At 24.3% G+C, this 23,321-nt stretch overlaps 1 protein-coding gene across 1 annotated transcript; it reads left to right on the top strand.

Moving 5' to 3' along the window:
• Positions 1 to 363: 363 nt before the first annotated feature.
• Positions 364 to 22,037, top strand: LOC112687607 (probable ATP-dependent RNA helicase spindle-E). The gene is made up of 25 exons (XM_025560405.1): positions 364 to 558; positions 2,112 to 2,329; positions 4,204 to 4,377; positions 5,918 to 6,346; positions 6,534 to 6,707; positions 6,873 to 7,063; positions 7,120 to 7,271; positions 7,346 to 7,512; positions 7,573 to 7,737; positions 7,924 to 8,086; positions 10,647 to 10,774; positions 11,490 to 11,699; positions 11,781 to 12,010; positions 14,798 to 14,956; positions 15,589 to 15,739; positions 18,358 to 18,573; positions 18,650 to 18,880; positions 19,147 to 19,281; positions 19,839 to 19,952; positions 20,385 to 20,527; positions 20,592 to 20,723; positions 21,105 to 21,243; positions 21,316 to 21,422; positions 21,486 to 21,728; positions 21,796 to 22,037. Exons 2-25 carry the CDS (start codon positions 2,123 to 2,125, stop codon positions 21,989 to 21,991), a joined length of 4,356 nt encoding a protein of 1,451 aa, XP_025416190.1. The 5' UTR covers positions 364 to 558; positions 2,112 to 2,122; the 3' UTR covers positions 21,992 to 22,037.
• The last annotated feature ends 1,284 nt before the right edge of the window (positions 22,038 to 23,321 follow it).

Here is a 23,321-nt window from a genome sequence, read left to right as displayed (position 1 = left end):
CGTAAATATACCTAATTTCATAATTACAAAACTTTTTAGTACTTTTTTTTTTACTTTATAGGGCACCCTAAATTTTGCAATTTTTTTTTTTTGGATTTTATGTAGTTTTCAACGCTAAATATGATGGTGCAAATGAAAAAGTGCGCTCATCATTAATTATGTAATTATAATAATTTACAGTTGACAGTTTTTTTTGAAATAGCTTAAGTTGTTCGTAATTTAAATCTCTACCGTGGAGCCATGGATAACAAATTAACAAATTTAATAACTAACAATTTAATACTATCATGTTGGTCACACTGATTCCACTGTGGTAAACAACCATAGACCTTAAACTTAATGTAGGCTCTATGAATGCAACAATAGATTCATGATAATTTATCATGAGTAGATTTTCTACATTTTTTATATTCAATAAGTTATTATCATGTGTATTTTCTCTGCGCATGCCTTGTAAACTTGAGCAACTGACTATCGTTTGAATATTGACAATTTCTTAGCCGAACTATATGTTATTGTAATATTAAATATTTTCTATTGTATTCTGTGTCCAGGAACGTAAGTATCAAATTAACAACTATTCTTCACGTGACATATGCTATTAACTTATTATAGTACCAGTGTTAAATATTTAAATAATTATTTTTCCTTTAGATTACTAATTATACCTATAATAAATAAAATAATTGTTCATATCCATCAAATCAATTTTGAGCTCTCTTATTTTATTTTTGACTTGAGCATAAAATATTTTAAATTTATACTCTTTTTGGTTATCTATTATAGTAGAAAAATATCATTACTTATTAATAGGTTGCGAATTTATATGTACTTAAAACTAAAAAATATGTAAATTTAGGTTTATGAATATATTTTTGTTCAAATATTTAATTATAAATAAAAGGACATATAAAATTAAAGTAATTTAATTTTTATTGAAAACTGCAAGTTATATTATAATACATCAAAACTATACATTTTCTTAGGTTCCTAGACATAATATGTCCTGAACTTATGAATAAACATACAAAGTTCTAATCTAGACCCTCGTTCTAAAATATAGCCCCCCATTTTGTAATATTTTATTTTCTTTGTTGAACTTGCAATATTCTTCCTTCATTTTTTGCATATTAAAATATTGAATAATCTTTTCTTATATTTTTCTTTAATTTAGTTTTATCATTTCTATCGGTTAAAATTTTAATAAGATTTTTTAGGTTATAACATGGTCATAACCTACTTCTAGTTTCACTTTCAAAATAAAATTCAACTAAAATTCAGCATGTTCCTTAAATAATTATGTAATGGAAACTATGATCATTATTTACTGCTATTAGTAAAATATATTTATTCAATGTATCCTTTTACTGCTTTAAATGATGACCATTATTAACATTCTGATTTCTGTTATTCCATTAACACTAATTTTACTTAGTCGAAAAATTATTCTAAATATATTCAAAGTACATATTACTATATTAACTTATAATTAAACATATTTACAATAATAGGTGCATGATTTGTCTGGTTATAGAAGTCAATTATTATTTTTGTATTTTAAATATCAAATTCATATATAAATTCATCTTATCATAAATTTCAAGAATTGCTTATACATAATTAAAATCTTTTCTAAGGAAAAAAAAAAATAGAAAATTAAGTTTTGATAAAAATCTATAGTTATAAAATAAATTGTAAGTGCAACAATATATTGAATCCAAATGTATATAATGTCCACCAAAAAAAGTATGTTTGAGAGTGTTTACATTATAATGTACAATAAAAGGCTGTCGTGTTAAGATTTTTTTTTTTTTTGTATATTCTTTAGTTTATAAAAAAATAAAAATGAAAGTCTTAATTTAAATTAAGGTTATTTAATTTTAAGTTCAAAAGTTAAAAATATTTGTTATAAATAAATATTGATTTAGAATGATTTTTTATTACATTTTTCAATCATAAGATTCCTATGATTTCACATACTCAGTGAGATTAATATTATGCAAACTGTTAGAGAAGGGAGATCATTGGATTATATATATATATATATATATATATATATATTAAATATGCAAGAATATTTATTGAATTATATTTATTAATTTATTAAATAGGGGCTATCACAATGATGGAACTAATTGCTCAAGGAAAAATCAAAAAGAAAATATTACCAGGATCTAAAATACCAAGCACTATTTCAAAATCTGATATAAATTTTATAAATTCAGAGCAGCCAGGTCACAATTTTGTAGACAACGATGACAACAATGGTAGAGATTATGTAAATGATGGTTTAAACAAATTAGATGGAAAAGTCGAAGAGAACAATGAGGTAGTAAATCTATAATTTAATATGATAATTATAATTTATCACCAGTGTTACTGTTATATTTTTCTTGTTATAGTTATTGATAATTATGAATTAAATGTTTTCAAAACATAAAATTAAAGGTTGCTCCACATTATGCGCTTTTTGTATTACACTTTTTGTAGTGCATCATTGATATGTATGGAAAGTTTATACAATTGTTTTACATTGTTTTCAAATTATCGATGCATCTATTTCTGCTAGACTTTTTGAAATATCCGTCATTATATTTTCTAATCCGTGTTATTAAAATTAATTTATAAAATATTTATTTCGTTCCCTATTTGGGTAATTTATTATTGGGCTGTCCATGTGTAACTCCTTCTTAATGGTACCTCAAAAAATGTATTTGTGATTACAAAGCTATTTTGTTTACAGAAATTAACTAGTCTGCTCCCTCTTTCATTCCTTGTTTCTAATCCATATTTTCCTACCGCATCACTATCAGCTACATTCCCAACCACAGCGTTAAAATTTCCCATTATAATTAGGTTGTTTTTATGATGTATGCATTCTATAAGCTCTTCTAGAATGTTATAAATTTGTTCTATTTCTTCTTCGTCACTATTAGATGTTGGGAAGTATACCTGTATTGTGATCGAATTTACTGGAGCTGTTTTAATTCTAACCATAAGTATTCTATCATTTATGTGATAACTATTTTCAATGCATGTTCCATAATTTTTGTTTAACAACAATGCCACTCCGTTTTTCCTTGTTTTCTTCTGCTATGTATTATTCTAAAGTCATCGCTCCAGAAATCGTCATTGTCACCCCATCTTGTTTCGCATACTCCTAAAATATCTAACTGTTTTTCTCTCATCTGTTGTTTCAACTCTTCTAGTCTTCCTGGATTCAAAAGAGTTCTTACGTTCCAAGTACCTATTCTAGTAGGATTTTTTTATTAACTATGTGGCCTGGTTTTCGCTGGATGACGACCTGGGAAGCCCTGCTCCTCCTTCCCCTGCCGGATTCCGGGTTTCGATTCCCATTGTCTGTATTTATATTCCTCTTCTTGTCTATTTTCATCACTTTAGCATAGGAGTATTATGAGGTAGTTTCCCTTCACTTTCCTCATCGCAGTATTCTAGCCATCAAACTTGTTTCAAGTTTCGCCTAGAATAGTCTGATAACGAGCAGTACTAGAAGATTCTTCTTTCGTCTTGCTTCAGTACTGATGGATACTGCTGCCTTCCATCAGGTGTTTAATCCCTATAGGGATTCGCTCGCTTGGAGTAATATCATAACATTTAGTAATGAGACATTACATCCATAGTATATATTTACTATTAAATTTGATTTATTATTAAAAAAATACAAAAATAGTTTAGAAAACATACAAAACAACATGGTATCATTTTTTTTATCTATTGATCTTATCAGTTTACTGTCTTGGTTGCGAAACATCTTGAAAAAAATAATTCTTTTTGTAGGATCTAGGAAATTTGATGCCCAGAGCTAATAAAAATGCAGTGCTCTTACGAAGGTGAAAGTTTAGGGTGTGTTCATGACTTTTTTTATTTTTCAATAACTTAAGAGTGTCCTTATACCAACAGCGCTCTGGGGCAAGCTTACTCGCTTGCTCCCTTTTTCCCCAGATCCAACACTTGTCATACTATTCACAAAATTTCATGAAACAAGAAAAGTGTGGAGTACCTTTATATTAACTGTTTTCTATATTTGCTATATTAACAGCATAAGTACTATTTTAAAAATAGGTAGGAAATTCTACTAATCTTGTAAATCTAGTAACTAGGAGTATATTATCAATTTATAAATAGTACTTATTTTGAAGTTTTATTATATACTATTACTATATACTATTTTATTATTTCTAGATAATGGGTGAACCTGGTTCAAATATGAGTTGTGTCGAGAGCATTACTTATGCTGGTTCAATAGAAGATCTTCAAGATTTAAGCACTGATCAAATTAAGCTTTTTGAACATTATAAATTCAAAGATCCATCAGATATTTCTAATAGTTTAGCAATTTATAATCATAAAAAAAATGTAATATATATTTATATTAAAAAAAAACCTATTAAAGAAAACAAAAAAAAATTTCAAATATCAATAAACATTCATCAAAGTATTCTGAAATTAATACTATCTTCATAAAACAGCAATATTAAAATTCAAAGAAAATTTCAAATCTAAAACTATTTATCTTATTGAGTTGTAATGAAAAAAACAAAATTAATTTGGTTCAAAATCATTATTCTATAAAAAATTTTTTAACTTTTATCAGTAATAAAATTGTTGAACAGAGTCATCTTTCTAATCAAAATTGAGTGAAAAAAATAAATTTCATTAATTTCTTGTTTCGCTAGAATCTGATATGTAAAATATTTTTTTCGTAGAGATTCATTGTTTAAATTTTTTTTTTTTTTATTCTCCAGGTTATAAATTTACTAATAATCTATATTTAATTTAAACGATTTTATTAAAAATTATTACCTTTTATTATTAGATAGTTTAATTATTTTTTTATTTTATGAAGATTATTTCATAGGTATAAAAAAAAAACCATATTAATAAAAAAAAAAACTTAACTACTAATTAATTTTTGTTTGATATTTATAACTATTTTTAAAAATTTAATAGAATTGGTTACTTAAAATTCTTTTTTTATACCTTTTTTTATTACTACTGCATTTTGATTCTTTCTTTTTTAACTTCAATATTTTGAGTCTTGGTTAATATAGTTTATTATGAAGTTCTATTAGTCTGGAGTACTACTAAGTAAATTATTTACCTGTCTGAAAAATTTATTGATATAGGTTATAATAGTACTTTACCAGCTTTATAAATGTTTGATTTAAAGGAAACCATATAAAAATAACAGTAAATATTCTAAGGTTTTCTTAAATTAATTTTTTTATTTTAATCTGTTAATACCAAACTATTTTTTGTTGTTAAAAAATGGTTTGTTTTGTATACTGTAAAAGATTTTATTGATTTTGCTGTGTTTTATAATTAGGGTTATGAATTTAATGCATTTGTATGCTTTTTTTCACTAATTTTTAAAGTTCCACAGATCAGAAATAAATTTACTTTTATAAAATTAAACTTTGAATTTCTTCTTGTGGCTATAACCAGTCTTCAAAATTAAGGCATAGCTTTATTAGAAGCAATACAAATCATTCAAGATAATTCAGTCAAATTTAGTAATTTAAAAAGTCAAATTAGAACTATTATTAACAAGAAATTATAAATATAAATAATTTAAGAGTTTAAATATCTTTAGCCCAAAAGATCATTTATAAATTATTATATTATTTGTCCAATATTTCCTTTTTTTCAGGCGAGGAAACAACTAGGTTATTTATTCTTTATTTATATCTATATAAGTAAAGAATTTTTGATTAATAATTTAAATATTTGCTTTTTTAATAAAAAAAATTTTCAGTGCATATTTAAAAATATATTTTTCTTGATTTTAATGCACATTTAACACATATTGAGTGAATTAAATTTCTAGCCCTGATTGTAATCATTGTTGTCATTAAATACTTTATTCTAATATATGTTTTATTTATATTATTTATAGATTGTTCAGACAGTTAATGCTAATTCGGTTGTTTTGATTACTGGTCCAACGGGATGTGGTAAAAGTACTCAAGTTCCTCAGTATATTTTAGATGACTGTATGAGTAGAAAGAAGAACTGTAATATTATCGTCACCCAACCTAGGCGTATAGCAGCAATATCAGTATCTAAACAAGTGAATAAAGAACGTAGCTGGAAAAATGGACTTTTAGTTGGTTATCAAGTTGGTCGTAAAAAAGATTTTGATCCCCATACTGTAAAAATTTTATACTGCACTACAGGAATTTTACTACAAAAAATTATCAAAGCCAAAAGTCTTTCTGAATTCACTCATATTATTTTAGATGAAGTTCATGAAAGAACACTTGAAATGGATTTTTTATTATTAGTTATTAAAAAGTTAATAAAAACTAATTCTCAGTCAACACGTGTAAGTCTTATTATATATTAAATTAGAAATATATATAATTTTTATAGCTATTAAGTGTTCTGTGAAAATTAAATTATCTAAAATTAGATATTTATCTATTATTACAGTTGTATAGAAAATTATTTATTAAAAAACCATTTTTATACTTGTTTAGCTTCATTATTAATGTATCTTAATAAACATTTAGGTAATTTTGATGTCTGCAACAGCCAATACAGATAAATTAGGTGATTATTTTAGCGATTATTATGGACCTCCTCATAATGTTTTTGTTCCTGCATGTGAAATTAAAGTTGGTGATAAAAAGAACTTCTTTATTCATAAATACTATTTGGATGACTTGTTTGATATTGTACCCTCTGTGAGTATATTTGTTTTTTACAAACTCTTAAAATTAATTATAATAAATATTCATTCTAAATTATTTATGTTTATTAAGATTTCAATATTTTTTTAAATATTTTAACGTTGGTTATATAAATATATTAACATTATTGTTCATCTAATTAGTATTTGCTTATATTAGGCCCGAAGAATGGAATTTCATAAACCTCAAATTGAAAGTACAGGATATAAGACAGCTATAGAATTGGTGAAAGCATTTGATACATTGGAATCAGGTAACTCGATTATAAAACCATCGGTGTTGGTGTTTTTGCCTGGTATTTTTGAAATTGAAGAAATGCATAGACTTATGGAAAATGTAATGGTTTCAGAGTAAGAATTTTTTGTAATTATTTTTTGAATTTGTTTCTTAAATTGATATATTTCAGGAATCATAAATGGACACTGATACCATTACATTCATCAATCACTAATGAAGAACAAGATCGTGTTTTTGAACAGCCACCTTTAAATTATCGTAAAATAATTTTGTCTACAAATATTGCAGAGAGTTCAATTACCGTTCCTGATATTGAATATGGTAATTTTTAGTACATGTAAAAAAAAAAAAAAAAATGTTTTTAATTTGTTATTTTATTGTTTTTGTACATTTAGTCATAGACTTTTGTTTAATGAAACAAATTAAAAATGAGTTAAAATCAAATTATTCAATGTTGATTATGACTTGGGCATCAAAAAGTAATTGTGAACAAAGGGCTGGAAGAGTGGGGCGAGTTAATAATGGTAGGGTTTATAGACTTGTCCCTGAGAGTATGTTTTCAGTAAGTGTTCTTTAAATGTTTTTATGAGGTTAAAATTATAACTATTAACTTTATTTTTAGGATTTTATTGTTGATGAAGTATCAGAAATGTGTCGTTGTTCACTTAGTCGTATTGTATTAATGTCTAAAATATTGGATATGGGAACCCCAAAACAACTTCTTGCAAATGCCTTAGAACCTCCAAGTTTAAAAAACATTGCTCTTACAGTAGTTACTCTTAAACAGGTGAACTTTTATTATTATTAAAGTTTTATTTAATATTATTTTTATTAAGTTTTATTTAATATTAATATTTATTATTTATATTAAAGTACTTTATTAAACAGGTTTAAATAATTTCTTAAGTTTATGTATTTAAATGAGTAACTTTAAAATCTATTGTAGATTTTATTTCTTTGTAATTTTATTTAGGTTGGAGCTCTATTGCCTACAGTAAATGGAATAATATCAACTACAGATGGTGATATTACTTATATGGGGAAAGTAATGGCAAATTTACCATTAGAACCACCTATGTCAAAATTAATTTATTTTGGATACATTTTTAATATTTTAAGTGAATCCATAATAATGGGTAAATATATTTATTATGTTAAAAAACAAGTATAGTGCATCAGCGACGAATTGGCTAAACTTTTCGGCCCAGGAAATAACCGTATGACTGGCCTACCATCCAATAATGATAATTTTCCATAAAAGCCTCCTTTGTTCATTGATTAAATGTTTGTAGAATTGTTTTCATCAAGTTTACACTAGGTTTTCACCACAATCTTACATTTAAATAAAATATACTTAAATACATTGTTTTTATAAAATAATTTTTTATCCAAATACATTGGCCCAATGTTATAATATGACTACCTGCCCACCGAGAACTTTCCCAGTATCCCGGCAGGCCAATCCGCCGCTGTAGTGCATTGATTAGATGCTAAGTGGATAATAACTCTAGATTTCAGTGATTAACAGCTGTCATCTTTAATAAATGAGGAATAATAGTATAATTTTAACCATTAAACCTTTTTTTTACCTCTGAAAAATCAGTAATATTTAACAACAGCTACCTGGAAATGCCGTTATGCAGTTCTTCAAGTGGAGGGTCTCCATCATTAATTAAAACAACATTTATTTGGGACAACTGTAGGATAATCTTTTATAGTCATCCCCTCATAGACTAATTTGGTTTAGAATTGAACAGTCCCTGTTATTGACCTCTTTTAAAATTAATGTAACAACCTCAGTGGTTGGAACCCCTTGACTGAAAACCAGCAGGACTTGCATCGGTTAGAGACCTCTTCTGCACTACTTTCCTTTTCGTCTACCTTGAAGGAACTATCTTTTGCTGAGATTGTCTCTCATGTTCCCCATCCTTCATGGCTATCACATTTGTAGCAAAACAGGTAATCACAGCCTAGTTGAATGAGTTCTCCAGCATTAAGAGAACCATTCCACCTGAGTATAATGGCCTGATAACCAGGACAAGGTGTTCTTTAAGTGTGTGGAATATATCATCTTCTTCAGAGTAACCGTCTAGTCATAAGTTGCACAAAGTGAATTAAGTAATATTACACTAATAATATTATAACGTTAATTTATTTTACAAAAATAAAAAAAAATAACAAGCATTTTCTATTATGGTAGAACATTGATCTAGCTGACAAGTTCTTTTATATTTTGAATGTTTATTTAACAACCAAATAAAATTAAGTATTTTATTACAAATTGATTAATTTTTAAACCTTACTTTCTGTTTAAATTTAATTTGTCTTAAGAAAAATTGTTCACAAGAAAAATATTTGAGGCTAATTAATCTTAAAGTGTTATAATTTAGAAGTATTACATTTTCTAATGCATATTAATTTGATTTTGATAAACTTTTAAAAAAAATAAACTATAAATCATAGTTATATTTATGAACATCTATTCAATGTTATATGCATATAATTATTTTACAAATTTTAATACTAATAGAATTTATATAAATTCTATAAAAGATTTTTAGATTCTGTGATTAAATTACATGTGTAATTAGTATCTCTCTGAATAAGCTCTTCTATTAATTATTAACGGATATTAGTCTTGGTAACAGTTCTTTTTCTTCTTTTATTTTGGTCAATCAAAACCGTACCTCTAAATAAACATACTGCTGTTTATCTCATCTGCTAGATCCTGCCAATAACCATTCGGTTCCACTGTTTCAGTAATTATTTTACGCAATCTTCTCATATTAAACATGGTTTTCCAAGAGGTTGCCTCCTTGCTGGGTTTTTCTCTTTTTTTTTTTATCAGTGACTGTTTCCTCCAGGCATGTTCTGCCCAAATTAGTCTCATTTTTTAATCTCTTCCAGTATAATATTTGATCGCTGAAAAAGGGATTGCAGTTCATTGTTGTGTAGTTTCTTCCATTAATTTGTCTAGTCATCAAAGTGTGCTTTATACATTTTCTTAAGTACTTTTCTTTCAAACACTGCCATCCTTAATTCCTCAGTTTTTTTAAGTAACCATGTTTCTGCTCCAGAAAGGACAATTGGTCTTAACAAAGTTAAGTACATCTTAACTTTTAAATTCTTACTGATTTCTCTTGATCTAAACATTTTACTATTTATTTTATATATATATATATATATATATATATTAAATTATACTATGAATAATTTAATTATATTTTAATTTTATAGTAACAGTTATTTTATTTATATTTTAACATGTTCAACATTTCATTGTAATACCTAACCATTTTATTTATTCATACCATGAATTCAACCCAAAATTAATTCATGCATTATAACCTATTGAAATAAAATATAATAATTTAAAATAAAACGTAATATATTCTATAGCATAATAATCTTTATACATTTTATTTCGATATTTTAAATAATGAGTTTGGTATTATATCATATATATTGGTTTATCAGTTATTAGTAAAATTTAATATTAGCTCATCTCTAATAATTATTTATTTTAATGTAGTAAAATGTATTTTATTAATAATGTATAAAGTAAATAATAAAATATTTTTACTAATTATAGCTATTTTTTAATATTATTAAATTATACCTTTTTAACTAAAAACTAATATTTTAAATATTAAATTTCTGTAATAATATTAATAATTGTAATTTATCTGTTTTCAGCATGTGGTCTATCATTGAAAAGTATTTTTAGTCAGCCTTTTAATAAACGTTTAGAAGCCTACACACAAAAGTTAACTTGGGCTAATCATTCTTGTAGTGATCCAATTGCATATATTAGTCCATATCAAGTATTTACAATATAATTATATAGACATGTTTAAATATCTTGTCCACTTAACATTTTAATACCCTTAACAAAACAGATAATTACTTTTTATATTTTATGAAAAATGTGATTACATAATATTGATATATAACATTAAAGTTATATGTATAAAGTTTAAGTTTTATTTAACACGTTGACTGCCACAAGCCCGCTGGCGACCCAAGTGATGTCTTTTATTGTGAAACCATTTGGGTCGCGGGCGACCTAAATCATATTATTAATGTGAAATGCCACTTGGGTCGTGGGCTGCCAAATTTATCATCAACATTAAATGTATCTAGTTCTTTACGGCTTGGAGAGAACAATATTTAGATTGGATCATGGCGTAGACAAGACAATTTTGATAATTTTTAAAAAAAAAAACAATAAAATCCTTCAACTTTAAGATTTAGGTCGCCGGCGACCCAAATGGCTTCACAATAAAAGACATCACTTGGGTCGCCGGCGGGCTTGTGGCAGTCAACGTGTTAATTTATATATAAGTTTTATATAGTTAAAAAGTTTTATTATATGTATGTATAGGTAAAATAAAAATCATATAACTAATTTGTTATATACATTTATCTGAAAGTTATACATAATGCATAATTACTTATTATAAAGTGGATTAGAATATAAGTGAAAATGATACAATTATTTTTTTTATTGTATTTTATGTTTGTTAATGATGTTATTAGAGATGGCTTGAAAGAAAACCAGAATTTGATCGAAATCGAAATCTTGAAAGAAACTGGGCCTCTGCAAATTTTATAGAATTATCTGCCATTCGAGAATTATATGATTTAGTTGATGATGTGACTAATAGATTGAAAAGAAGTTTTAATATAGTAGTGAACTCTGGTCAAATGAAATGGGTTAAACCAGAAGAAAAAGCAATGGCTTGTAAGGTAAAGTTTAAAAAAATGTAATTTTAATCCACTGCTAAAATTTGTTCAAATATTTATTTATTTCAAGAAATTTGTTTTAAGGTAATTTTAGCTGGATCATTTTATCCTAATTACTTTATACGTGGAATAACAAATGCATATATGGATGAACATCATGTATTGAAAATTTTAGATGAACATGATCCTAATCGAACTGTTTATTTTACTGGTTTTCCAAATGACCAACCCAAAGTATTATATAAAGAAGCTATTGAAAACATGTTTCCTACCAACTTAGTTGGGAAACCCACTGCACATTTTAGTACTTCAAAGTAAGAACAATTATATTTTCTAATTTCTTTCCTCCTTTTTTTATTTACAAAGTAAAAAGTATATAAATATGCTTATGAAATTATAATAACAAGTATTATCTACAAGATGATATATTAGGACTAAGGTCCTTCACAAACTGAGCTATTCTTAAATAACTTAACTGTTTAGTGATTTTAATTATTTTTCAGTTACTAATGAATTAGTGACTTCGTTCATTTACGGGGGCTATTCATAAAAATTTCTAAATAATGGTTCTTCCAATTTCAACTATAAATTTTATAATTTTACTTTGTTATTAGCTTACTATAACACTGACGGTTTATTCACAATGTTCAAAACTCAGTGCTCTAATAATGAAACATTGGATCCAAATTGCTGGATTTAATATCCCTTTTCTTTCGTCGTTAACATATGATGAAAATGGTAACCGATTTACTTATCACTATATTGCTTATGAAGCATTTCCATTATCAAAATATGTGATGAAACCATACCCTCAATCAGTATTGAATAATGTGAAAAGAAAAAGTAACTATAGATTTAGCAGAGGGAGGAAAGACCATTAAATGTATGTTCAGAATGGCATGTGAAAAATGAACTGTTTTGAAATATATTTGTATCAGAGATCCAAAAAACATAAACTTCATAAAAGCAGATTGTTTTCTTTACAACCATAAGTGTGCGCAAGCATGTATTTCAGGGGGTGACAATACTTTTGGGTCCTATCCTAACAAAATATATAGGTATATTTTTTAAATTATAATGTATAAATAATTAAATAAACCTAACTTTAATTTTTTATTTTATATTGTGGTTCATTAGTCCTTATGAATATTTTTTCCTTAAATCTCATATAGTTTTTCAGATAACTTCAATTATTTATGATTTGTACTTTTTTAATCAATTATAGCTGTTATATTATCATAATAAGTTATTGCAAAAAAAATTTTATTTTTTCCATAATGTAATATTATTTATTTTTTATCAAATATTTTAGAATAAATTACATTCCATTTTAGCAACATTAGTTAAAATACTGGCCTCTTTCTCTTACACTTAAATTTTAAGGTCCTGTTTACAACATTTCAAGGGGAACTTAGGCACATCCAGCGATCCACGTGTGTACGCCTATGTTCACAACTATGTACAAAAAAAAGGACTCCAGTAACAACTATTTATCTCACAAGTTGTAAATCAAATAACTATATTGTCATTTGACCTTTACCTTTAAACTTAACAATAAAAATAACATTTTAACATACTATTTTCTGTATAAAACTTGATGTTTCTCCACTTCTAAAAACTTTAAATTAATTTTTTGCTTATTCATGTTTTATAATTTAAAATATGATTATATAATATATATATATTATATATATTATACAAAATGTATACAAAACAAAAAAGGATCTGTTGGCCATTAAAAAACTAAAATGATAAAAAAACTTAAAGGTGACTTGACAGTTGAATCACTTAGAATTTATCTCAAATTTATTACTTACTAGTAGCGTCATCTGTTGTATTAAATTGAATAGCATAAGGTAGTGACTCAACATGAACTAGTTAGTGATTTTCATCTGTAATTATTTTCTTATAAATAGCTTTGTATGAATGGCCTAAGCCATAGTTTTAAAATATTAACAGTAGGGTTTGGCACTTATTGCACTTAAAAACAATAATAAACATTAAAATACATATTTAATATATTTATTATTATAAATAATTATAAATTAGTATTACGTAATTAAAAATTTAAAAAAATAACAAAAAGTTATAAACTAGTTTGAAATTGTTGTAGTTTGAATTATATTTATCAGGAATTCTTTAGTTTGACATGAACATAAAAATTTATTTTCATTTTTATTAACATTATTACATTGGGAGATACTTTATACGAGCCGTTCTAATGGCTAAAAAATAAGCTAAAAAATCAAGTTATTTTTCTAACATTATATAGAGCTGTGAGTTATATATTGCAAATAGGAAGTAGATACATATGATTGCTTAAATATTTTATTTTTTCGATAAATTCAAATTTATATAATTTTTAAATTTGAATCATTTGTCAAAATATGCAAAATAAGTACAATAATGGTACAAATAAGAACTTAATTACAAAGTTTATATGCAAAAATATACAATATGCGCATTCAAATTTGGGTTTTTAAATCATAGCATCAAAAAAATGAATTTATTTCATACACTGCCATATTTTACAATAAATAAAAAAAAAAATTTAAATACTTCAAGTCCCAAATCCTAGTTATCAGACTATTTATTTATGCTATAAAAAATTACTGTTTTGATCATTATCATATATTTTTTAATTTCAAGAGAAATGTATGATTTTATCATTATAGTGATTATTTTCTAAAATATCATTAAAATTTTATCTTATTATACATTTAGTAATCTGTGTTTTGAAGAACTTGAGAAATAAAAAGATTTTTGAAAAATACCATATGTATTAAATTTAAAATTATGAAGTGTTTAAAAATAGAAAAATGTATTTTATTATATAAACATTTACATTTTCAAATATATAATTAATTTTAAAAATAATTTATAATCCATTAACAATCAAAATATTATATTTTATCAATGATTAAATATTTTAAATATTTATCATTATCATTTACTAGTTTTGATAATGTGATCTATTTTTGATATTTTTATCAATATAAAAATAAATATATGTTATATTTCCAGTAAAATTTTGAAAATATTTGTACCAGATATTTTTCTTTTTATTATGTTAAAATTAATGGAAATGTTTTTTCCTGCAGCAAAGTGTTTATTGAATTTCCCATGACAAATGTAAATGATCTGAAGAATAAAAATAATCTTAATGGAAGTCAATTAGTACCTGGAAGTATATCCTTTGGTGTTTATATTGCTCTCAAAATGAATCAATTAAAATTTGCATTCAAAATTCCTTTACTGAAGTAAGTTTACATAGTGAATTCATATTAATCATTCATTAATAGTAGTACCTTTTTTATTAGTAATAAATAATTAATTTTTAATGTTTGTCACATGAATAAATAAAATTATCACTTCAAACCATATTAAAAAAGAAATTATAATTAAGAGTTTTTCTTCTAAAAATAATTTTTATATTTTTTTTAATTCCCAACTGAGTGTCACCATGGGTGATTTCTTAATATAAAAATTCATGTAGTTACTTGTTGCATATTATCACATACTTATTCTCTACGTTATACAGATTGTGTATATCAAATTGTAAAATTTGATCAAGAAAATCTTAAAAAATGAACATAGAAATGTGTATACAAATAAATACACCAGCATACTAAATACTAAATATCTAACATATTTTATCACATTATTTTTGAGTTAACTTGTGTAGAGATTGTGATTAACTAAAATTATAAGAAGTATATTGTTAAATAAATAAATATATATATATATATATATATATATATATATATTTGTTTAATGACTATTACATTGTATATTTGTATGTTTATTTTATATCTATGAGATTTTAATTTTAAACAATATTAAATTATTATAAAAAAAAAAAAAAAATTAATCGCTCATTCTTTTTTTTTAGACCTGAAGATGCACAAAAAAAGTTAGAATTATATACAAAAAATATTGCTTCTCAAAAAGAAAAATTACCACAGGAGATATTACCCATTCAAAAATCAATAATTGAAGAGATCCAAACCAACGTTAAACACATAACCTTATCAGTGTCACATGTAAGTACTGTTTAAGGTTTTTTTGATTTTGTTAAATATTTATAAATAATATGGTTATTATTTTTATTTAGTATTAATGTTAGAATGTTTTTATTTAATTTAAATAATAACTTTGATTGGAATTTAAGAATATAATTTTAAATAACTCATCATGTTGAGTTATATGAAGTCAACATTAACCTGTCATGGGCTACATTATATATTTAACATCATTTTTGACTTGTGAGTGTTTTGCTTACATCATTAAACATGTAGTATTTTTGATAGAAAAAAAAAAAAATTACAATTACTTCTAATATATTTGTTAAATTTTATAAGTTTATTTAAAATTATTGAATTAAAATGAATTAAAAAAAAAAAAAATGATCGTTAAGCAGTATCATCAGACTCATCAATTTCTTTTTCATTTTCATTATTATAACCAGGGTTGGACAGTATCAAAGATACATTTTATGCAAGTATCATGTATCTTTTTTTTTCCAAATAATTCAAGATACTATTATTGTAAAAATTTGTAATGAATAGTACCAAGTAATAAAAAAAGTGTGTCATGAATTGTATTTTTACAAAAAATAAATGTCCAGGTGTGATCGAGCTGAAATAAACAACGAAAACATTAACTACACAATGTTATACCTTGTAAGATAATTTGAAAATTACAGTCATACAGATAAGCACTAAACTCAAATTTTTGTTCTCATAAAATATGAATCCTCTACATATTTTTTTTTTTTTTATATAGATATGGCTGTAATTGTAGTAGGTCTTTCCACATAAATTAGAAAATAAAACCAAAAGTACTGATAATTAACTGTAGTGTACTATTATTGGTGCACCATTTTATTCGTTCTATCGTACTGTCAGTAAAATAATTATAAAGCCGTTGACAATTTTTTCATATTTGATTTCTTTATATTTTTTTACTGAACAAAATATTAAAATTCTACCATTATTGAATGGAAAATATTTTAAAAATGTGTCTTATGAACAAAATGGTTCTGATTATGCTGTAAAAGAATTGTGTATGACATGCCAATATGTTAAAAAATAAAATAAAATATTTTCTGGATCTCTTAAATTCACTACAAATTTTCGACTGCATATAAAAGTAATGTACTTATTATTATTTATTATACTGTATATTATAAATCAAAAAATGAGCTTGAATTAGTCATCTATTTTAACGACAATAACAAATCATTAAATTGTTTAAAAAACTATAAAAAAACTGTTTATAAATTATAATACAAGTCTGTGTTCATCTAATCCTGTTAAGCATTTATTTTCATTTACTAGTTTTGTGCACTCACCTAATAGATCTAATCTATCAGACAAAATGTTTGAAAAATTAATTTTTCTTAAAGGAAATCAAGATTTTATTGAAAAAATATAACATTTAATTTAAAACCGTAATCCTTAAGACCACGACCAATCTAATCTACTCGTATATATTTATTTTTAATCATAAATCCATAACCAATTATACACATGTATAACTATAATGTAATATAAACTAACTATATATAAGTAAAAATGAAGATGTTGTTTTTATTTAATTTTGGTGTATTTATGTATTATAGACTATAATTTATAGTGAAATATTTTATAATATGTATTGACTTATTGTATTATTTAATATTGATGAATTTATAAGTACCTGCTGTATATAGTACTATAGAGTATGGACTGTATATTGTATTGTATAAGCCTTTTACATTTAAAAGTTAATAAAATTAAATTGGAAGTATAAAAGTAACAATGTATCTAAATACACTAAATTCATGTATCATGTATCATGATACTTTTTTTTTAATTATCCTTCCCAACCCTGATTATACTATACAAGTTGGGTAAACTATTACAAAATCAGTTAATGTCAAAATCATTACTGTCATTTGATTCTACATCTTCATCAAGTTCTTCCAACACAGTACTTATTTGGTTATCACAAAATATTTGAATACGATAAAAAATTCACGAGATACACAAATGTACACAAAAAAATAACACTGACATGCAAACGCACAATATTATACCAGAATACTGACCATTAAAAATTAATAAATGATACTATAGGAAGACTATACAACATGAAAGCAATGTTCTGTTTAAAAATATCGTTGCTTGTTACCTGAAATAATGTAAAAATAAAATTAATTATCTGCTTCAAGATTTGATAACATAGTTTATTTACAACTCATAGTATTTCCTAGTATTTATTTTCATGAACCTCTCAATGAAGCATATATATAATTCTGTTAAAATAGAAACACATTACAACCAGTAGTTCCAAAAATTGCAATTATGTGAGTGAAATGTATTAACATCAACAATGACAGGTTAAAGATAATTTTCTACTGTTTTTCATAAATTTGGATTTACTTATATAAACAATTTTATTGAAAAATTAAAAAACTAAAAGGTTTTTGTACATGTAATGCTGTACATACATTTTTCATAATGTAATTCACTTGATTTATATTTAATGTATTTGAATGTAAGAATTAATCTATGACAGCAAAAATAATGATAATTATATTAATATTTTCCTTACTATGAACTATTATCTATAAGCATTTTATTTTTTATAATTTTTATTTATTTGAATTTGATTTCAGTTTGAATCTATTTCGTGTTTTTGGGCTCATCTCTATGGTGAAGCATATACTAATAAGCTTTCTAATATATGGAATACTTTAAGTAATAAAATAAATTATACTAAAACTCATGTGAGAGATTTAGCAATTAATGAATTTTATATTGTGATGTATAAAAATGATAACTACAGGGCAAAATTAATGAATTTTATACCTGGTCCTCGAGAAAAATACCGAGTGAATATTTTCATTATTAAATAAATATTAAAATTACTAAGCAATTAAATAATTAAAAACAAATGTTTGCATTAGTTTTTTTTTGATAGATTTTGGAGAAACAGTTGATGTATTAGTGGAAAATATATTCAGCATTATTAATGAAGATATAAAAACTAAAATATATAGTATACCAGCATTAGCTTTTCAATGTACAATTGCAAAAATTCGTCCATCAACAAATGGAAAATTGGAGAGTAATTGGTCTGATGAAGCTAATGAAATATTTAAAATAGTTGAAAATTCTAATGGAGTATTTTACGGAAAAGTAAAATATTTAGTTATTTTTTTTTTTTTTTTTAGGTATTTATTTGAAAATTAACTTTAACTAATAACAATAACACTATAATGTATTACTTTTTAAAAGTTATTATATAGTATAATAACTTGTGTAAAATTGTTTAATTATTTGCCTAAGCTAATTATCTTTTAATCATAAAAAAAAAAACATACATTATTATTAATATTATATTTGTCTTTAATTTTTCCATATTATAATTTATAGAAACATTATAAATTAAACTTTTTGTTTAGATATATTCTATAGTTAATGGTATTGTCTCATTTGAAGATCTAAAATACATAAATGAAGGAGAATATATTTCAATTCCAGAAGAGCTAATTAAGCACAACTTAGCTAAACGATCTGAAGAATCGTTTGCTTCAAAAGTATTTATTTAAAATTCTAACTATAATTGGATATGATTATTGCATGATAACATATTGTGGTCAACTGCTGGTATTTTTTTAATAAATCAATATTAAATATAATAAAGTATTATATTAATTAATTTAGTTAATAAAATAAATTACAATAAAAATCAATCTTATTTTTTTATAAAAACATGTTTACATATTTATAATGTATTGCATTTTATATTTGTAATTAAAATTTTAAAATGACTATAAGTGTAAATTAATATTTCTTTGTCTAGTTGTGAATTAATATTTTATTAATAACGAATTTCCAATCATAAATAAACCAAAAAATAATAACAAATTTCATTGACTAGTGTTTTTTCAATATGTGACATAAATATTTATAATTTAAATTAAATGTAAAATTATAACTTTGGATATATTAATCAAAACTTTACAAAAAATTCATCCCAGCTTCAAAAGTTATAATACAGTAAATAATAATACATTAATAGAATAAAAAATTATTTTATTATTTTTAAATATATTAACTTATAAATATTAAATGTCTATATTTTAAATTTAAGATGGATCACGAAAAAAGGTTAAGAATTATTGGAAATGCGAAGAATGAACTCTATCAAATGTCTAATATCTCATGTTACTTAAAAAGCCCTACAGAAGCAGAATCTTATACAATGGTAATATAATTAAAATTATTCTTTAATTGTTTAAATATTTAAGTAATTTGTGTATTTAAATATACATAACATATTATATGGCTTATGAAATTATTTTCTTCAACCTTAGTTTTTATAATAAAGTAATAAGATATTTAAACCTTGCATAAAACATATTGTTTCTCTGGTCGTATATTGTGTGTATATTATTTGTCTAATTTATATTAGAACTAATAAATAATTAATTTAATTAATTTAGGATATATTAACAATAATTGATTTTTTGTGTTGTTGATAGTAAATGCTATGAATTTTGTTAATTAAAATTATCAACTAGTATCTGGTTTTTAAATACCAATATCCTAACATAAATGCAATTATTATTATTTATTTATTTCAATCAAATTGTATATTCTTAAATCTTAAATAATTTCACAATTTGTTTTAATGTAGCATCATTTTAAAGGACCTAATAGTCCATTAGAAATGACCGTTAATGGAATAAGTCATAATAATATTACTAAAATTGTTAAAATCGAAAGTCAATCTGTGAATTCAGTTTTATTAGACACTAACCCTAATGATTATCACGAAAGGTAAGTATACAATTTTTATTTGAATATGACATTGATTGAAATATTTATTATGTCTTTTTTCCAGATTGTTTGTTGCTGGAAATGTTTGTATGAATGAAAATGAGAGATTGACCCTTTGGGATACAACAATGATGCCAAATATTCCTGGAATACCTGCTATTATTTGTCTTTTATTCTCACCTTGTGTAGAAATCCGGTAAGCTTTATTTTTATAAAAAAAAAAATTGGTTCTACTCAAGTATTACATAGTATAAATAGTATTATATTATATTATATTACTATTTTTCTGCTAATTAATAATTTAATTTGATTACCAATTCTAAGTTTTATAGAGTTTGATGTAAGATAATAAATATATATGATATTAAGTATTTACACCAAAAATAATAATCATATATATTAAAAAAAAAATTTTAATAGTAATTAAAAATTTAAAAAAAGAAAACAAAAAATATAATTTTTTGGTAAACAAGATGAGTGTTTAAATTTAAAATTTAAATAAATATTTTATATCTATATGTAATATTTTCCTATATTAATATTACTTAAATAATTATTTTATTATTTTTGTTCTTAGGTATAACCCTTCTTTTACAAAAATGATTGGAGCGATTTGTGGATTAGGATATGATCCAATTACATCGAGACCATTATTTGGAGAAAATGATATTGAAATTACATTTGATACTGTAATGGATAGTTCCATTTTAAGCAAAGTATAATAATTATATTGTCATAAAAAAAAAAAAATTATCATTTGTTTTGATTTTGTATTGTTTTTTCATTAGATAAATGTTATAAGAATGCTATTAAACAAATGTGTCAATCCAGAAGATGAAGAAGGACCTGGCGACATTTTTGAATTGCAACATAATTTACAAATTAAATTGATGCAGTATGATATTTATATGTTATTTTAGTTTTTCAACAAATCTTAACTAAACTACATTTGAAACAGGGTATTTAGCTTGCCTACTAAATTCAAAGCTCCAGAACCTTTTTTGAGAAGATATTTATGGGGATCAATTCCAAAATCAAGATTACAGTCCCCATACCAAGAAAATAGCCCTGTTAATCATCCTATGGCTGGTGCTGATGTTTATAAACTATTATGGGGAGTTATTTTATCGCCAACTATGTCGCATGGGGAATGTAAAGAATTGATGTACAAATTATGTAAAATTCAGAGATTAAAAGAAAAGCAAGTTAAAAATTATAAATATTATTTCTTTATATTCATGTTATTATGCTCAACATATATATTTTAGATTTAGTCAAAACCATTACTGCAGCAATTCGTCTCTGGAAGAACTATGTTGTCCGTTATGTCACTTAACATTTTCTAACAACACATCCATGCAAATGCATTTCAATAATTACCAGCATATTAACCGCTATGAAAATGCTAGAGAAGAATTGTACACTTTCTATACTGGGCAATTTACAGATATTCAATATTTATAACATCTTTTTTTTTTTATAACTATTTTAACTTGTATTTATATATCTATTTTAAAGAAGTAAAATTTTGTTTATGTTATTTCAGTATTTTTTTCTTATTTAACTATAAAAAAAAGTTGATTTTGATTAATTATATGTTGTTTTTTTTTTATATAATTTTATGTTTTACCCAAAAATGTATGTTACAGTTCTGATAAATGTTTAAAATTTATTTCTCTTGTTAAGTTTTTATGGAGGGCTCGGCAGCTGAGGCTCAGTATGAGCTTTTGGTTAGTTTGTGGTATACTGGTTGCATGTAAAGTAGGACATTTGAGGTTAATTCTTTTATAACCGTTATTCTCTTGAGAAAACAGAACTACATATGACCGAGTTCAAACTAATGAATTAAGAGACAGGTATTATACTTTACATAATTTCCCTTTGTTTTTTATAATGAATCTGCCTTAAAATTGTTTTCAAGGTGCCCGGTGTCAATGTTCCGCCCTCAAAAATACACTCAACAGAACTAGTGATCCTGCCCCATAAAACCAACCAAATTAGATTTTTTTTTATATTTAAATAGAAAGAAAATTTTAATATAATATTTTTAAATAATCGTGTGTTTGTAAAGTGTAGTTTATTTTAGGCTAGGACTAGGGGGCCCCCCAATTGTATGTAAGCCTTGGGGCCCGTGTGTTTGACACACTCTTCACACCCAATTTTTGCGGCACTGGATATAGAGCGGTCATTTTCTATGTATACAAATATCTTGTCAGATAATAGAGTCAGTTTAACTGCTTGAAATCTTGCCAAATACATGGTAGTAAATTTTTTTTTTAATTTAAATTAATTTTTCAATTTTTTTTATTCAGTTTTATAAAATTATAACTAATTTATGTTAATTTTTTGTAATGCTTTTTTTTGCTTTTTTTGTTATTTACTATGCTTTAAATTATTAATATTATGTTTTAAAATCCGAGCCCTAATATTAACTATAAAATCTATAAAAATGGAAAAATTTAATATTTTATTTTCAATTATCATTGCACGATACGACGCATATCGTACGTTTTTCGGGCTAATACACGTTACACGCTGTGCATACTCATATACATTGAAAATTATTAAAAAAATTCTAAATAAATCCAAAATTAAATTTGAAAATAAAAATTGATTTCAAATCATAGTAAACATTTGTGCAGAATATATGCGATGTGCTGGGCCGGATTTAGGGGGGGGGACAAGGGTCCCCACAAGATTCAATGAATAAGAAGCCTCCACAAAATGATTAACTTTTCTTTTTAATTTTTCTAGTAATTTGCAAAGAAAAAATTCCATTTTTTTAAGTTTGACA

This window comes from Sipha flava, unplaced genomic scaffold (genome assembly GCF_003268045.1).
Source record: "Sipha flava isolate LNK unplaced genomic scaffold, YSA_version1 35a_pilon_pilon, whole genome shotgun sequence".
In the NCBI taxonomy this organism is placed as follows: Eukaryota; Metazoa; Arthropoda; class Insecta; order Hemiptera; family Aphididae; genus Sipha; species Sipha flava.
Note: the sequence above shows the minus strand (reverse complement) of the source record. Positions and strands in the feature narration are given on the sequence as shown.

What these genes read in the sequence shown, in the direction of transcription:
- LOC112687607 (XM_025560405.1), top strand. Translation starts at nt 2,123, where the DNA reads ATGATGGAACTAATTGCTCAAGGAAAAATCAAAAAGAAAATATTACCA. An exon ending in AAGTGAATCCATAATAATGG is followed by an intron (nt 8,087 to 10,646) that starts GTAAATATATTT and finishes ATCTGTTTTCAG; the next exon opens with CATGTGGTCTATCATTGAAA. An exon ending in CCTAATGATTATCACGAAAG is followed by an intron (nt 20,528 to 20,591) that starts GTAAGTATACAA and finishes TCTTTTTTCCAG; the next exon opens with ATTGTTTGTTGCTGGAAATG.